General features: G+C 38.1%; 2 protein-coding genes across 2 annotated transcripts in view; both read right to left on the bottom strand.

Moving 5' to 3' along the window:
• Window positions 1-3,953, bottom strand: part of LOC130550140 (calcium-responsive transcription factor-like) — a 62,541-nt gene extending 58,588 nt beyond the window's left edge. The window contains 1 exon segment of the mRNA XM_057327522.1: window positions 3,868-3,953. Coding sequence (XP_057183505.1) covers window positions 3,868-3,883 — 16 coding nt within the window. The 5' untranslated portion in view covers window positions 3,884-3,953.
• Window positions 3,954-11,334: 7,381 nt separating this feature from the next.
• On the bottom strand, window positions 11,335-18,447 carry LOC130550136 (protein FAM117B-like). The gene is made up of 4 exons (XM_057327517.1): window positions 17,011-18,447; window positions 16,165-16,399; window positions 15,721-15,844; window positions 11,335-15,547 (listed from the first exon to the last, which is right to left on the bottom strand). The coding sequence occupies exons 1-4, from the start codon at window positions 17,179-17,181 to the stop codon at window positions 15,271-15,273; spliced, it is 807 nt and encodes a 268-aa protein (XP_057183500.1). The 5' UTR covers window positions 17,182-18,447; the 3' UTR covers window positions 11,335-15,270.
• Window positions 18,448-18,967: the final 520 nt, after the last annotated feature.

The following is an 18,967-nucleotide window of genomic DNA, read 5'->3' as shown; positions in this document are numbered from 1 at the left end:
TCTGAGTGTTTCTCTGCCCTGACATAATTAGGCAAATGAAAACAATACAATCTTCTTACAAGAATAAACACTTATTACAATGTAGAAATTATTGGATGTATTTATTTTTTATTATCTTGAAACAGTCCAAGCAGCGTAAATTTTGGGCTCAGATATGATGATGATTAGATACGTAGAGAATTAATATCCTACCCAAAGATGATTACAATATATTAGAGTTTCTGCACAAACATTTCTACATCATAAATAGAGTTAAATGTAATTCATTTTAAATGCTGTCATTAGAGTGGAAGTGAATATAATTTATTGAAAATATTTTCCAAGGATTACAAATAAGTATTTACATTTTTACACTCTCACTATTCAGTTAAAACTGCCCCTACAGTCAGCTGACGTCATGGTTACATGACACAGCTCTCACGTGACAGAGGCGCCAATCCCGAATTTTATATGATACTACATCAATGTATTTTGGTGTGTTTGCCGCACTGCACATATCTATTGGCATATGACATCAAAGTACCGCGAGAATGATTCAAACGCTCATGGAGCAGTTTGATCTTCAATCTCTCTAGCGTTGAATGCCGATCGGTCTGTGCAACTCAAGATGTCAAATGCACATTTTCTGTTCACGGATGACTATGTTAGTGGTAAAGTTCTATAACACATTACTTTTAAAAACTTGCTCGCATTGCTCTGGGAAAGTTAAGCCCTCCAGCATCCGACATGAGGTTGTCGAAAACCCAGCAGAAACATAAATCGTCGCAATGCTTGTACAAACACATACATTACTAGCAGCACATTTACACGCCTCTCTAACGTGAATGTAGCCGATACTGTAAAATTTGGTACCGATACCAATACTTTTAGAAGCATTCACTTGAACTTACATTTACTTTCCTGTAGCTGAAGTGTCATGATTTATCAGATGAATGCATCATTAATATGCTAAATCTGAATACATTTTCATGACCACTAAAATATTTTGTGATTTGTGTGCCTGTAGGCTAATTTATCATGCGCATGTTAAAACACAGGACATATTTTAAACCAAATAAATATATTTATTTATTACTGTAATAGAATTTGCAAACATGAACTTTGCACCAAATTATTATTGGAAAATAGTAATAATAACAGATTGACAGGACAGAAAAACAATATATAACAAAACAATTTCTCCCTATCCCAGTACTACTTCTCTAGCTTTAAAAAAATCAAAGTGCACAAAATTATTACTGAAGAACAAAGATTTTAAAACTTCTCTTCCGTTTTTGTTCAGTGTTATATTTAGACACACTAATAGAACAAATTAACATGTCTCCCTTTCATTACACTTTTTAAGTGAATTTATGAACAAAGTGCACACAATTGTTTGAAAAACAAAGTAAATTAAGTGCTTAAATAATAAAGTAATTTAACTCTCAATCTCCCCCAAAGCCCTACTGCCATACATCGCAGTGTTTTATTCGCAGCAGTGAAATAACTCCACACGATGCTCATCTTCTTTCTCCTCTGCTCAAAGATATTAGTATTAAAACAAGCGCCACTGCCGTTACAATGAATGGGGAGGAATGACAGCCTGTGCGCAGGCGCAGTAGATGAGGCGACCTCGAAAAAGGTGATTTTTTTAGCGCAAATTAAGCTTAGCAAACCAAAGTTATGGCACGTGGTTAACTATTGATCGGACATATGCTGTTTAGTTGTGCTTTTTGCCAGCAATTTTAGAAATATCTACCTTCCCCCATTCAAGTAGATAGGCCTGTGGACTTACGTGCGTGATGTAAATAGCTGCCCAGAGGCGTTGCGAACATGGCTGCCTTTGCTCTGCTTGCGCTTGGCGCAGGGAGGAGCAACGTGCGCAAAACTAGGTGTATGGGGAAAAGGTTTTCTATATTATACAATTATTAGCTACATTAATAAATAAATAAAATCAGTAGTAAAAATACATTAGTATCGATATTTTTATGTTAGGATCGATCCTTTTCGATACAACCTCTGTATCGATAGTATCGATACTTCAGGATCGATCCGCCCACCCCTAATACAGTAGGAACTGCGTTCAGTAGTAGAGAATGCCATTTTGTGTTCGCGTTCGCTGTAATCCCTGTTTGGAATTCATAACGTTTCACAACAGCTAATAGTTGCCTTTATTCGTGTTCTACCAAAAAAGAAAGATTACCCATTTAATTTCTTCGACTCTCCATGGCCTTTAAGTGGACTGTTTGAAGTGTTTTTTTCAAACACGATGTGGCGAAGCCTCAGCTGTCCCTTTTTCCTGTAGCGGTCCAAACGTTTTGTACAGTAAAGTTGGTGCTCACATCTCGGGGAGAATACAAATTTATTGATAGGTTATTAAATATTTGGTTAAAGCCGATGGGGCTGCCGCGAAGAACTGTGTCCGGGGTGAAGAGGCAGGATTTTGGGTGCAAGTCACCAGCACTGCACTCAATGCGCAGTGGTGACCACGTGGTGTGTGTGGTCAAAAACATTCACGGCTAGATTAAAACCAGTTTGCGCCCTAGCTGCTCCTGATGCAGATCGTAATCTTTTGCAGGTAAATGTTTAAACTTGTCTTGCCTGGATATTTGGTGCAAACTTGCAAACGCCCCCAAAGAACACCTGACACTCACCCCCTTTCAAAGATCTTGCTTCCATCGCCCCCCCCCATTCTCTGAACGCCCCTGTTGAGAAACACTGTTCTACACATATCAGTCCAGGCTGTGGAGGCATTGGTATCACTGTTTTATGTAATACATTGATTTCTTATGTGGTTACTGCTGTACAGTTTTTTGTGTATTTATGTGTTTTATATCATTTGTTTGTTTGTATTTTTTTAATTGGACTTCGAGTCTGTAATAAAAGTGATGATGATGTAAGTAAGGGATAATGTACAGGCAGACAGTTGTTATCGCAGAAATAAGCCCAGACAGTGTGATCAGGACACGACACAAAGCGGAGGGTCTTGTATCACACTGAAGGGTCTTATTTCGCAATGAGCCCTTTTCACATGACGTCACGCATCTTCTGTTCTGCCGCGAAGCAGTGTATCGTTACTTCCGCTAGCACCTCAGAATGGAGTTTACCAAGTCCCTTGCACAGCTGCCACAAATACGGCTAGATGATGTACAACATCTTGCAGACAAATTTTCGCTTGCGACAAGATCAAAGCTAGATAAAGGACACAAATTCTTTGTTGAACAGTACCTGTTTGATTATGAAGGTAAGTGTTTTGTTTTCTTTTTGTGTTAGCGAAGGTGCTAGGATAAGTAGCCTACTTGAATAAGTGTTCTGTCAGTTTTCTTTTTCACTGTTGTTAAATTCCTGCACGACGGCAAAACGGAAGTTCTTATTCTTCATGTTTGTTGCAAGACGGATGTTATGATACACTGCTTTGCGAAAAGGCGGAAGTTAAGTGACGTCATTGTGAAAAGGGCCTATAACAACCGGCTGCTTGTACATTATCCCGCTTATTACATGGCTACTTGCCACATGAGAAAAAAACTGGACATAAAATGTGAATTGGAAATATTTTATTAGCTCATTTTTACCGAATGCAGACCTTCCGCGAGGAAAAAACGTTTACTTTCGGTTTTAAAGAAAGAAACGACGTTCAAACGTCACGAACAGGCAAATTGGTTTAATCATTTGTAAATATAATGTCATATATGTTATTAAAAGACATGTTTATAATTATTTTTTGTGTAATATTAAACTGCCCCTCTCAAAATGATTAGCAGCATACGGGTTACGGGGTGTTATTAGTTTTGATTATTTAATTTGAAAATAACAACCCTTGGAATGTCGCGACTGGCCAATCAGAATCAAGCATTCAAATGAGCCGTGTAATAATATTCAATAACTGACCTTGAGGTAGTAACATTTGAACGCCCCCTAGAGTGAGAGGTGGGACACCATACAACTAACTGTCCATCCTGCTCTGTCAAAATCACCTGTAAAATCAAATAAAAATCTGTTTAGTGTTCATGGCAGGAAACAAAACAGGCCATTAATGTGCATTATAGTGCAATGTCCTCACCACCCGCTCATAGCGTAAAGAATGTCCATTTTGGTCATTTTGGTTTTATGTTTGTACAGGAGCTGCAGAGAACTTCTGACGGTCCGTGGTTGGAAGGACTGGTGGATGTTCTTGAGCATTTGGGTATTCTGTTGTCTCAGTTTCTGAGTTTTTGTCAGATTCCTTACACAACATAAAACAATACTCAGAATAGTTAGAACACAAACCACTAACAGCTAATACTTTACAATAAGGTTAACATTTTAGATTCATCCATTTAATCATAAATTATAAATCTCAGAAAACCCGTCCACAAAATGTTCATGTCATGTTCGATGCTCAGGTCATAGTTTAAGCAAAAAAATTACACACATATGAAATGTTACTTTAATTGTACATAAAATAATTTTAATTTCTTTATACAAAATACACTTTTATTGAGTCTTTAATTATTTGTCGCTTTTTAAATTTGGAAAAAATATGCCCAGGACTTTTTCGATGGGTTGAGAATGATCAAATATATTCTCTTACCAGCTGACTTTTAGTCACTACAGTCCTGTCTTCTCTCTCATCGGACTGAAGCTCATCCTGCACATCCCTCTCCTCCTCCTCCATCTATCCTCAATCTACCAGACATACACCGGTTTAGATCAAGACAGAAAGATGGAGACCAGCTGGGGTGTATGAATTAAAATGTGGGTTATATTTTATAGTTTAAAAAAAATAGGATGTGAAGATGGTATAGAATAGTCACTTTTTATGTCCAATTAGATGTTTTTAAAATAATCATCTCCATCTTTTTAATGTACAGTTGAAACTGAACAAAGCATCAATGAAACTTGATTATGTGACTATGTTAATCGATAAAATGTCTACATATAAGCTAATAGCATTTCACCTTGAATTGAAACTATTTTCACTAATTGTATTTTTTTCTTTTTTGACCAGAATTCAGGTTCAACTGAGTTCGCGTAGTTAAGCAGACGTGATAAATTAATATTATTTTAAGAATAAACGCCATGTTGGATTGCCGCTGGCTAACGCAGCAAAACACATACATGGTGTAAATGACAGCACATTGCTAGACAAGCGCTAGACTACATTTGCATTCTTGTTACGACTCTGTCCGTCTGACTACATATCCCGACACACGGGACTCAGTGAAGTCCGCGCTTTAAATCCAGGAGGAGGTTACAATGAAAACGAGTCTACTCAACCTCGTCTTCGTTTAGGATTCCTCGCGTCGACAAAAAGCAGAAACCTGCTCGTCAGCTGCATGTTTTTGTAGCTTCGCGGCTTCCGTAAGAATCACGTTCTTTTTGTTTGGAGCTGTTAAACTGTTGTCATGCTTTTTATTTTTATTTTCTTATTTCTTGATTTAAGAAAGTGTTTAAAATAAGTGGCATTGTTTCCATGCATTGTTTTGCCTTAGACATTTTATTTTAAATCTTATGTTCTTTGTGTGAAGAGTTGTAAACTAGTAACCTTTTAAGTAACTGTTTTATTATCTGTATGTATTCCATTAAACCGTACGCACTATTTGTCGTCACAGTATACTTGTAAGCAGATTTTGTTTAACGTTATACTTACAAACTGCAATTTTTCTATTCCTTTGGTTGTGAATATGGATACCCGTTTACAACAGGCTAACGTTACATGAAATACTTTTGGGAAGTTGATATTGTGTGACATGCTGTCCTCCGTATAAAGCTATATTACAGTATTTGTATTATTTTAAGCTATTTGAAATACAAAGAATAGGTTTACTTAGAGCAAAAAAATTTAAACTGTAAAAACGTGAGTATGGTGATCGGTTACAGTACCGAAACTACACCGTTTTTTCTAATACAATCATATACGTTTTAAAACTCGAACATGTTTATGCGTAAACTAAGTTACCTAAATATATAATGAATGCCTTTGCGAAATATGTAAAACATTTATATCATATGTGCTATACATACTTCTACCGACAAGTGGCACTACGTCTTAAAAAACAAAACCAGGATCATCTCTACCATAATATACATGATGAATACTGATGTTTTACTCATAACAAGAAATATTTACCTGTATTTGAATTAATGTAAGACATATTTAAAGTTCTCAAATGCTTAGTACAGGAAGAGCATATCTTGCATTTCTTAAAAAAAACTGAAAAACATCTATGGAGCCAGCTGATCCTTTGTCGAGTTTAAACCAACAGGACAGCGTTTGAGCTGAGCTTGTAACAATAAGTCTAGCATGCTCAGAGCATAGAGAAATGCAAGGAATCTGTCTGGGAGTCGACCCTGGTCCAAATTTCCCCACAGTGTGAGAGATTATATTGTGGGCTGCCCCAGGGCCTCAGAGGGGAGCTCGGCTCTGTAAAACGCATGTTCACACTTGGGCTCAGAGTCTCACACTGAGGTTTTGATAGAACATATCAACAGGCCCATTTCAAGAAATAAATAGTGAATAGAGAACAGAGAAAATAATTTGCTGTGTAAGGGTTCTTTTGTAAGAGATCTGCCACTAAGCATTTACAAAACTTTTAATCTCAATAATGCCTTATCATACAATGCATATTAAAAGTAAGTGGTGTTTCATAGTTTGTTTGATCAATAACCTCCCCCTATGCTAAACACTTTCATGTCCAATTGCTCAGAAAAAAGTTCTCTGAGGATTTATTTTAGTTTTAAAGGGGTGGTGCCACAGTGTTTCATGCATTCTGACTTCTTTATTGTTGGTGCAAGGTATGGTTTTCGATCACATTCATTGATCACTTATGGTGATTACGGCACCTGGTGGAGGCGGAAGTGGGAAAAGTATATCCTCTGTTCACCTGTGTGTTTAGAATGAATGGAGAGAGGGGGTGACGGGGAAAGGCTTATTTTTTGTTGACCGCCACCAAGCTTCTAATGCAATTATAACGACTTTGGATGTATGTATTGGATACACATTCTTGTTTGTTCCCTATGCAAATAAAATCAAAAAGGAGAAACGAAGTCTTCGGAGTTATGATCATTGCAAGTAAGCGCGTCTGACAATAGGGTTCCCTTAATCAGCCTCTCGGCGGCGAAGTTTATGGTCAGCCATATAGTCGCCAACATTGTCAACAAAAAAGTCTCCAGACCTAAGGAAAGAAAGCCTCGCTCATCGGCCATAACTATTCATGGAGAAAAGGATTAACATCGGCCATGAGATGACACGCGGTTCCGGTGTTGTGCCGAAAACACACTCCCCGCCAGATTATGCACCCCCTTCAATAACACGCTGTCCGATTGGCTAATTCTAACCCCTCCCCACACCCAATCCTAATCCCTCCCCTAACACCTAATCCTCACCCTAACCATTGTGGGGAGGGGGGGTGCATAATCTGGCGGGGTGCATAATCTGTCGTGTTTTCGGCACGACACCGGCTTGATCAAGTGGAGAGCGGCAGCCGCCCGATAAAAACGCACACAAACAGTGGTATGTAACCTGAGTTTAGTACTGTGTTATGGCATGTTTGAACGCAGTTTAATGGGGTTACTGCCACTTGTTGAAGTTTGGTGCTGTTATTGTTCATACCGGGTTGATTGCCGCTGATCGGGTTGTGTTTACTGATGTGTTGTTGGCTTTACATTGGATTCAGCGCGTTGGTTATTATATCGTGCCTGCATGTGATTGCTGTGGCTATTGGTTGTTGGCTTTACGTTGGATTCAGCGCATTGGTTATTATATAGTGCCTGCATGTGATTGCTGTGGCTATTGGTCGTTGGCATTACGTTGGATTCAGCGCGTTGGTTATTATATCGTGCCTGCATGTGATTGCTGTGGCTATTGGTCGTTGGCATTACGTTGGATTCAGCGCGTTGGTTATTATATCGTGCCTGCATGTGATTGCTGTGGCTATTGGTCGTTGGCATTACGCTGTACCCATACCGTGGTGGCTACTTGCATCTGCCTGTATGCACAAAATGAGTGGATCAAATGCTGGTTCTTCCTCTACTTCCTCTAAAACGGAGAAGAGAAAAATCACTCTAACTGCAAAGGCTTTGGCCAGCAAGATTGAAGCAATTCAGAAACAGCGTAAAGAAGAAGTAAACAAATTAAAGGGCCAGATATTGTCTCTCAAAGAGCTCATGAGAGACGGTCAAAATGTTTCACAAGTTAAAGCACAGTTTGATGTTCTGCTGCATTTGTCTGAAAATGCCACTGCATTGCACAAATCTCTAATGCCTTTAATTCCATCAGAGGAACAAGAAAGACAAAATGCATGGTTCGCAAGCATCACCGTATACAATCAAGGATTTATTAATGATGCCAAAGTGTGGATTTCAGAAATTGACAAGCCGCGTTCAGAGCGAACTCATGATGCTGAGTGTCACCAGGAGATTCTATCAGAGGAAGAAAGCGGAATTCATGAGGCTGTAAAAAAGGGAAAACCGCAACCATCTTCTCAACATGATGACCAGGATGACATACTGCCACGTGACAGTATATCAAACATAAGCAGTAGAAAACAAGGTACAAAATCAAACATTTCCACTACTTCATCAGCACGTCTCAAAGCAGAGGCGGAGATAGCTGCTCTGCTTGCCCGTCAAAGTTTGCTAAAGGAAAAACATTCTCTTGATGAGCAGGAAGAGAAATTAAGACAACAAAAGGAACAACTTCAGCTTAAGGCTGATATAGCCGCATCCATGGCGAAAGTGAATGTTTTAAGGACCTCTGAATCTGGTGTGCGGAGTGCTGCTTCTCATCGATCTGATGGCATGGAGTCATATTTTAAGAAAAAAGGAATAACAGTGACAGCTCTTAACGTTGACGCAGAGACTTTTGTTCCACAGAACCCTGGAGAGGATGAAAATGGAAAATCAGAGACTGGAAATTCTGATTTATGCCTTGACAGGCTAAAGCAAAAAAGGCCCTCTGTGTTCATGAGACCGCTTATAGTTCCAAATACTACTGCACCTCCAGTGTCTCATCATGGAGATGTACATATACCCTTTTCCACGAACATTAAAAGTGACCAGAACCACATGTTGTCTGTAATGGAAAGGCAGAATGAGATAACAACAGTGCTGGTGCATCAGCAATGTCTTGCATCACTGCCTAGGAGAGACATCCAAATATTTGATGGCGACCCTCTACAGTACCACTCTTTCATACGGTCATTTGAACAAGTAATTGAGAAAAGGGCTGACAATACCGAGGATAGCCTACACTTTTTGGAGCAGTACACTAGGGGGCAACCACAACAACTTGTCAGGAGCTGTCAACATGTGACTGATGGCTCAGGTTATGCAAAGGCAAAGACTTTAATGCATGAACACTTTGGAAATGAGTATATGATTGCATCTGCCTATTTGAATAAGGTTTCTTCATGGCCAACAATCAAGTCAGAAGATGGTGAGGCTTTACATGCATACAGTCTGTTCTTGCGTGGATGTTACAATTCCATGGATAAGGTTCATAGTCTGTGTGAATTGAATACACCTGCCAATATGATCGCTGTGATTAAAAAATTACCATATAAACTGAGAGACAAGTGGAGAACAGTATCATGTGATATTCAGGAAAAGCATCATGGGAGAACTAAGTTTGTTGATATTGTGACTTTTTTGGAGCGCCAAGTGAAAATCATGACAGATCCTGTGTTTGGAAACTTACAGGATGCACCAATGTTGATGGCAAATAATGAAGGCAGCAGGACAAAATTACATCGCTTAAGGGCTAAAGGAAGTAGCTTTGCCACTGCTGCGACTGCAGTTAAAACGACACCAACAGAACACAAGGTTAAAATTAGTAATTTACCTGAAAAGACTTGCCTGTACTGTCTGTATGTCTGTCTACTGATGATCTCCATCCAACCTGACAGAGTTTGAAAGGATCTGAGGAGAAGAATGACAGAAAATTGCCAAATGCAGATGTGTAAAGCTTTTCACATCATACCCAAAAAGATTTGAGTCTGTAAAGGCGCTATAACCATTTTCTGAGTTGAGGGTATGAATACTTATCCAATGTACTTATTTTTAAGCTGTCAAAAATTCATTTAAAGTAGTTTAAGATAAGGCAGCAGCATAACAAAATGTGAATAAAATGAAGGGGGGTGAATACTTTTGCAAGCCACTGTACATTACCGGTTAAAAGTTTGGGATCACTCAATCATTCTTATATTTTTCACATTTTAGAATAATAGTAAACTCATCAAAACCATGGAATAATACAGTTGTAACTGTGGCATTTATGTTGTGACTAAAAGCATTCAAAATAAATTAACTACATTCAATTTTAGCATAAAGTCACCATTTGACTAGAATTTTCAAAATCATTCTCTTGGCATTTTATAAGCCAGCTTCTTGATGTCTCAATGCTTTTTAAACAGCAGTGAAGGAATTTCCATCTATGCTGGACTGTTATTGGCTGCTTTTTATTCATTATTTTGTCCAAGTAATCCATTAAAAAAAATTAAATGTAGTTTTATAGAAATAAATAAATATGTTGGCACAATTATCTGTATATTTTTGTCCACACAAGTAATTTCAAACATCGAAACATACAGTACACCTTCAGATTAAAATATTTTTAGGAGCATGAGAAACATTTTTGTCAAGTGATCCCAAACCTTTGACTGGTAGTGTAATATTAGTAGATTAAATTATTTTATTTTAATTATTATGTAATGTTTTACTCTTAGTGTTTCTGTCAGTCAGGTGAAGACATGCCCCTTTTTTGCATGCATTGACCACAAGGTGGTATTTGAGCTCATCCCGTTTTTGCCAGTGCATAAAATTGTTTTGTTCATTTTGTTCTTACTGGGAAGTGAAACACTTCCAATGATGATTATAGACTTGGGCTGTCTTTGATATACAGCAAGCACAAAGTAGCTGACACTTTACATCCAATATATGGGGATATACTGGAAAATATATTGCAATATATTAACCAAGTGCTTATATCTTTCAATAGACAGTTTCATCGAACGCACATGCCTGGCCCGAAGCTAACTTCCGGTCAGTGTTTGGTTATAAAATAATTTATTTTATTTTTCATTTATATTATTATTTTATTGTATAAAATTACTTGACAGTTATTGATTCTTTGTGGAGGTCTACGGGAAGTTAAGTTTGAGCCACATAAAGTTAATGTTGTTGCCGCTGAAATCGTCTATAGGCCTATATGAAAAATGGAATTTCTTATATAGAATAACACATTGTTAATATATAATGATTTATTGAATAATGCAAATTTAAAAAATGTATAAGAAAATATACGTTCTTTGCGTAACACATCATATCAATAAAAAACAATCAGTTCAAGCAAGGCTTGAAATAACACTCTCAGTCATTTAGCGCGAGTGCAACTTTATTCCGTTGACTTTCATACAGCCACAACAAGTGGTGTGTGTAATGAGACAAACAACATACATCATAATATTCCATCATACATAACTGTCCCCGTGTTAATAAAACTGTCTGTATGGATTGTTAATATCTGTCAGCTGCACCGCCATGTAACTTTGCCTCTTACTGACTACATGTCACACTATGTAGAAAGATAAATGTAAGGCCACTATCCATTTAAAAGTATATTAATATACTGGACCTATGGCGAGAAAGTTCTCTACTTCAAAACATATCCTAAGAAGATATACAAAGCGGTTGATAAAACATCAATTTGTATTCGAGCGAGAAACGTTTGAATTCTTGTGTGGTTGCCAGAGGAGATTGCTGCTTTTACAATCCTGAGTACTTATCTACACTAGTAATCACAGGCCGGGAGCTTATTTTAGTTTTAACAAAGGCTATGAGATGCAGGACCCTTAGATGGAGGACCCTTGCTGATTCATAACGCTGGTAAAAGTGCTAAAATATGCCAGGTTCATGTTGCTGAAAAGAAACCTTAACTAGAACTTTACAGAAAAAAATACAGTAACTACAGGAGGAAATTCCTCCCAACAAAACAACTGGGAGGAACTCCACCCCGCATACAAAGCACATAAACGGAGGCACTGAGAGATGGTCACAAGCCGCTGGTATGAAATCCAAACAAACTCCAACTCCACTTTTGAGCTACAATGCCTACATTTATTATTTACTTTAATGACACAACAGTTCATGTTACATTAAATCGCCTTATTCTGCCCTTTATATTTAAGAGCCATAGGAAGTTCTCTTTGGCCAAGTCTTCAAAAGCACTTGTGTGAGTCACATAAAATGGTGGCCTGTTATCACATTCAAATTATGAATTTAAAGGGGTCAAATGACACGGTTAAAATGAATATTATCGTTTGTTTTAGATGTAATGTAATGTGTATACGCGATTTAAGGTTCAAAAACGCAGTATTTTCCACATACCGTGCATGTTTGTATATCCTATTTGCCCCGCCTCTCTGAAACACGCTGATTTTTTAACAAAGCTCATCGCTCTGAAAAGCGAGGTGTGCTATGATTGGCCAGTTAACCAGTACGTAGTGATTGGTCGAATACTGCAAGCGTTGACGGAAATGTTACGCCTCTTACCATATCCGGAACATCATGTCCCAAGCAATTGTACTGACAGGTGATAAAATGTCATCGGTACTTATATCAATTCGAGCCCGAATCTGATACGGAAAATGAAGATGATCAAGCCGATACATCAACTTTGCCAGCGCGACTAGAGCAGGATGTGAAGGATTGGTAAGGTTTTATTAAAAAAATATTATGTTAAATCGTTAAAAACTATAGCTAGCTGTTTTACCTTTTATATACAAGGTTATAAAGACTATAAACAAACAACCATATACATCATACAGAGTTTTTTTGAGATAGAAACATGCATTCGTTTTTAGTTGTCTCATCTTTTGGCAGTGCAAACGGTCTTTCTTTTCGCAACGAAACACACAGCATCTCCGCGAGATGTCTGCGACAGTGACGATACAATGAGATTTACAGGTAAATCTAGGCCCACCTTACTTGCGTTTAGATTTGGGCGGTCTTAGTCAAGTCATGTTACGAAGTGACGTACATTCGGTCTCTATTTTCAATTAAAAGCACCATTAAAGTATCATTAAAATTGTGACTATGATTTAAATGCTATATTTCAAGTTATCTAAAGCCATATGACATCTTTAAGAAAAAGACAGAGCTAATTTTAACTTGCTATTTACTGAAAATCCTTCTCTCCTGTGAGATGACTGGATCAGTCAGTTAAACTTAGATATCTGGTCAGATGTCAAGATTTTCTGTGAATAAAGCTCACTCAAAGTTATTGTATAATTCAGAACACATGATGACATTATGGACAATTTATATAGAGATTTTTTTATACTTCTATGGTGCTTTTGAAGTTGGAAAGCCCCAGTCACCATTAACTGTAATTGAATAGAAAAGTGCGACCATGTATTTCAAATTACTTTGGGGGAATTTAGTCAAATTCTGCAAAATGAAGTCAGACTGGTTTGGAATGACATGACTGTGAGTAAACAATGACCCAAATTTTCTTTTTGGGTGAACTGCCCCTTAAAAAAGCATAATTTCTATTCAATGATGTGCTGGTCCTCTTAATATATAGAAATCATTTCACGCAAAAGAGATCCACTGCAAACTATTATAAAATATACATCAATGTCTCACAAAAATCTGCTCCATGCAGCCCCTGAAGAACCGAGGAAGCTCATGTAGATCTGGGCCCGTATTCTTAAAGCTTCTAAGAATCCTCTAAGAAAGCTCTTAATTTAGCTTAAAAACTTCTGCGTAGGAGTCTTAGTTTAAAAGTGATTCAGGACCAATCTGAGAGCAACTCTGAGCAAGGAAAAGACAAAAACTTTTATCTTAGTGAGGAGGCGGGGCTGACCCCGTTGCTATGTCTTTTGAAGACTGTGATTGGTTTGTTGGCCAAGAAGGAAAAAAGAGCACTTTTAAGTATAGGGTCATTAGTTTGAAATTGCACATGTATTTTTTCCTGTTTTACCATACTCACACGCACGCAGGCACACACGCACAAACACACACACACACACACACACACACATACATACATATATATATATATATATATTGTGAAGAGTTTGGTTCCAAAATGAGATAACTCTGTTTTAAAAAAAAATCAAAAATCATGTTTTTTTATTGTGCATTCCAATTAATATCATTCAAACCGCAGCCATAAGCCATAATAACTAAAAAATACAGCTAACTAACACAATAAAAGACAATAAAAACACGATAACATAATAAAAAACATGATTTTTGAATTTTTTTTAAAACGGAGTATTTCATTTTGAAACCAAACTCTTCATATATTCTTTTTTTTTATTTACCATGCTGTTAATGTCAACGTATTTAATAGAAAATTAACAGTGACACAATAAGTTTCTGTAAGGGCTGTTTGTGTGATTAGATTGTGACCGTTGTGACAGAACCAAATCATCTCTGCTACATAGTTGCATTTCTCCAGTTGATAAATATGTTAATGTGGTGATTTCTTCTATTTCTGGAGCCATGGCATTTTCTGCGCTGTCTTGGAGATGTTAGCGTGTCTCTACTAGGATCGGTCACAAACATGAACCCTGCACGATCTAATGTGTCGTGTCTTATTAACTCACTGTCATTCAATTTAATTTAATTTTATAGTGCTTTTACAATTTGCATTGCATCAAAGCGGCTATACAAGGAAACCGAAACCAAAACCAAGATAAACAAAAGTTGAACACACACAAAAACAATAAAAAAATTCTGATAAACCTTAAAAGTAATATGGAAATTGTCATGCATTGCAACACATATCGTCTTACTTTTTGTGTTTCGTCCATTTTCTCTGCTGCTAAAGAAACTCTTAAGTCTCTTAAAAGTCCTCCTCGCAACTAAAGTTTTGGACCTTAAGAGCTCTTTTAAGGGTTAAGATGCTTTATGAATTACTTTTTCTTTACTAGGATCTTTTCTGTCATTTTAAGGGGAAACGCCCACATTTCTAAGAATTTTCTTAGAATTTTGTCACTAAGAGCAACTCTTTGCGCTAAGATTTTTCGTGAATACGGGCCCAGATTGTGCGAGTGTGCGTTCATAGTGATTTCATAGTGACACATTCTCAGTCATATGAATGGTAGAGGAATAATACAAAACTAATATATTCATCACAAATATGTTTATCAAAAACCCAACCCCAAAACTGCCTTCTTACTCTGAGAACACGCACAAACCTACACACTGCATAGCAAAGCGCAACCTCATCAAACACAAGCAGACGTCATTCATAATCACTTCGTCCTCTAAGTGTCAACCACTTTTGATTATTAAAATGTGTCGCTAGGACGCTTGTTGAGGAGGTGTGTCTAACTCTGACAGACAGAAGGAGGAGCCTGAGGGTTGCTGGGAAGGCAGGCAGGTTCTCCATGACGCTCTCTGCTCAGGTTCCGGCACAAGACGGTTGTTGCTTTGATTCTTGAGGTTGTTGAAATCCTGTGTGGGCATTGGTGGTTTGGCAATGCTGACCACGCAGAAGGCAGAGCCGCTCTTGGGGATGAAATTGACCTTGTTCTTATCTGGGCATAAGAACTGAGGGATCTCCTGCGGAGGCCTGGCCCTGAGCAGATGAAAATAAAGGAGAGATAAGAGACAACTGAAGGCACGGACTCAACTTTTAAGTTACGCTATCATCATTTCAAGGCTCTGCGGAGCAGAACATGACGCTGAAGAACAGAATGCAAAGAGAGAGAGCAGATAAAATAGTAGATTAGGAGAAATTCCAGCACTTACTGTGTTTCTTCTGTGAAGACCTTAACTCGCTCACAGCCCTCAGGTGGCTCGCGTTTGAACATGTAGCTGTTGTTTGGCTTTGGGGAGGAGGCGTACTTGAGCTGAGGTGAGCCAGGGGCGAGATCTGTGGATGTGGTACAAGAGTGAATTAGGATAGTGCAACCTGTGCATATAGTGCATATAGTGGAGTGCAATAGTGTCTGTCAATCAGATTTCCACAGAAGTGAAACCCCCATTATTAAACTGCACATTCCTCGGCCTTTAAGTGAAGTTTAAGGGAACTGATCTTTTCTACTAATGTAATGTAAAATTTGCTGTCATTTTTATACGATTCAGATCGCACAAATTAGCCACCTTATAAAATAGTTACAAATACCTGTGAGATCAGGCTGGTACAGCCCTGAGTGTGTTTGTGTGTGAGTTGTCGGTATGTCTACGCTGTACCTTTCTCATGGCCATCAGTCAATGGTTCATCCTCGTTGGGAGAGGGACTATCGCTGCAGGGCTCGCTGGGAATATTCAGGAACGTGGGTGAGATGGACTGAGAACGGCTGCTGCTGTTGCTGTGGTTATTGCCCGCCGCTGTGTCCAGAGGCGTCTGGGTGTCAATGCTGCGGGAGCTGGCGCTGCGCTGGAAGAGGGGAGGAGGGGCCCTGTGCCCATCTGGGGCCTCCTGAGGCTGGAGTAAGAGAATAGGGGTCAAGGGTTATATAGATGTGTTTTGAGCGGTAGATACAGTGTTTCAGTATTTGGACATACCATAGTAGGAAAAATTGCTTTAATAAATTTCTTTGTTCTGTTGAACGCTAAGAAGATATTTTGAAGAATGTAGAAAAGCTAACAGTTCTGGGGCACTTTTGACAACTATTTTAATTTCGCCTACTAAGTTAGTCAATGGTGGCCACTGTTTGGTTACAAGCATTCTTCCAAATATCTTTCTCTGTGTTCATTAGAACAAAAGAATCATACAGATTTAGAACAACTTGAGGGTGAGTAAATGATGACAGAATTTTTGGGTGAACTGTCCCTTTAAGTAAGATATAAGTCTGAAAACCAAAAAGCTAAATACCTTTTCTATTCCAGTTGTTTCATATTATAAAACTTATTTTAATGTTACGCTTAAAAACCATGTGTATCTTACTGCCATGTCTTTGGATATTTTGTAATACAATATAAACCGTAAGCGTCTAAATACTTACTGAGTTACTTTGTTTTCTATGATGACCCAAAGTTGTACAATACAGTCCATTTGAAAAAAAACCCCATCTGAATTACATTTTAATTACTTACAATAAACAGCTCCTCTCTGTTGCCTGTGTCTCGGATAATGATGCGCTCGATCTCCTGATTTAGCCCTTCCACGCTGTTCCGAAAACGTGAGACGGAAGACTTAGAGATGGGAATTGAGATCAGAACACTCTTTGGAATAGGAGCCTGGAACAAGAAGATTATGTGTGTCATTATTTGTTGTATGTGTTCTTTTTAAAATGAGTCACAGCTGTTACACTGTGTTTTCTGTATTTGTTCTAACATGTTGAGCTGTTGTGCTCATAATTGCAAAGGCTGGTTTGACTCAGGCTCTGAACATGTTCCCATCCAGTTCCTCCCATCATCCCTATTCCAATAACAATAAAATATATGTACCAGGCAGAAAAGGTTTTTTATTAAGCTGTATTTTTTTAGCTCCACATGGACATTTTCACTTTTCTGAAACCTTGTGTGTGATACTTGTGTGAAATACAAAAATGTTATATACTAATTAAAATTGTTATGTGTTGAAGCACATGGCCTTTGTTTTGTTGCTTTGGGCCATGTGCTTTCCTGTCGGTTGTCTTGGCCCTGCCCCCTTGTTTCCCTGTCTATCTTCCCGTTAGTGTTTCACTACCCTCACCTGCCCATTGTCATTATCCCTTGTTTTTTCCCCTAATAATGCCATTGTGTCTGCTGTCCTGGGGCCTCATTTATAAAACTGTGCGTAGAAACCTTCCTAAAAGTGAATTTACGCCAGAATGCTGAAAAGGGCATACGCAAACAAAAATTGGAATTTATAAAACCTTGCACACGCACACCTGCATGCAATTTTCCCTTTATAAATCACAGATTACCTGCAAGTGTGCGTACGTGAATCAGCCTCATATCCCGCCCTGTACACGCCCATTTTACCCATAAATAGTCAATGCAAATCACCTCATGAATGCTTATTCGTATATTAATAAGCCTGACATCCAATCCGCTTGTTAAGCCTGGCGTCACGCACCATTATGGACGTATACCGTTTCCGGGTTCAACCGCTATCAGATGCCATAGAAAAATAACAAAAACTTATGTAAAACCCCTGATCCTTTATCTCCGTAACGAAATCACAAATGGCCACACATGAGATTTCCAGATTAATAATTGTTATAATTATAATTATATTAAAGCCAAAGAAGGTCTCTGCAGCATTTATATGTTTACAACATTTAGACTGATCATTAACACCTCATTAAAATGACATCATTAATTACTGGTGTCCTTCACCTGAGATAAAATTTGAAGACATAATTGTTAAAGACGAATGTTTCTTCATTACGGTTTTGTATGAACTTTTAGGACATTTAGAGAAACGATTGTGCGAGAGTTTAATGGCTGTATTTCCAGACTTTGACATTCAATGATTATGCACAGTAAGGAAAATATATTTAGCTATTTATTTACACTGTGTTATTTGATGCTGTCCTATATTCTATGCAGTCGGATCATCTCCTCATGCGCTCATAGTGTGATGGTGATACAGCGCTGATTACATATTTAGATTGAATTTTTATTTAAGATTTGAGTTTGATTTTACAAGAGCTGCATGAAACAAGTATCACTCAATACAAGCGCAAATATGCAGATTTAATCTTCGTGATAATGAGGATATTTAAGGTCACATTAAATGTGTGTGAGGGATTAATGCTTATAATTGTTTTTATCACACTTACCTTTTGCAATCTAACTTGAGTTCACTTACTCACCATCGGTGTCGCCTAACTGCTCTGTCTCCAAAATGTCCGTACGCATGGGTCAGAGTTTGCTTGCAGGTGCGCACATTTTTCCGTTAAGTTTGTTTTTATAAATCCCATCTTTTGCGTGGGAAGTGGCGTACGCCTCTTTCAGGGCATGTTTTGTGCGTACGCAACCTGTTATAAATGAGGCCCCTGGGCTGGTTCGCTCCTGATGTCCTAATTGCTGAGTCTTGTTGCTGTCTTGCCCAGTTTTTGTA

Source organism: Triplophysa rosa, unplaced genomic scaffold (genome assembly GCF_024868665.1).
Source record: "Triplophysa rosa unplaced genomic scaffold, Trosa_1v2 scaffold243_ERROPOS425983+, whole genome shotgun sequence".
In the NCBI taxonomy this organism is placed as follows: domain Eukaryota; kingdom Metazoa; phylum Chordata; class Actinopteri; order Cypriniformes; family Nemacheilidae; genus Triplophysa; species Triplophysa rosa.
Note: the sequence above shows the minus strand (reverse complement) of the source record. Positions and strands in the feature narration are given on the sequence as shown.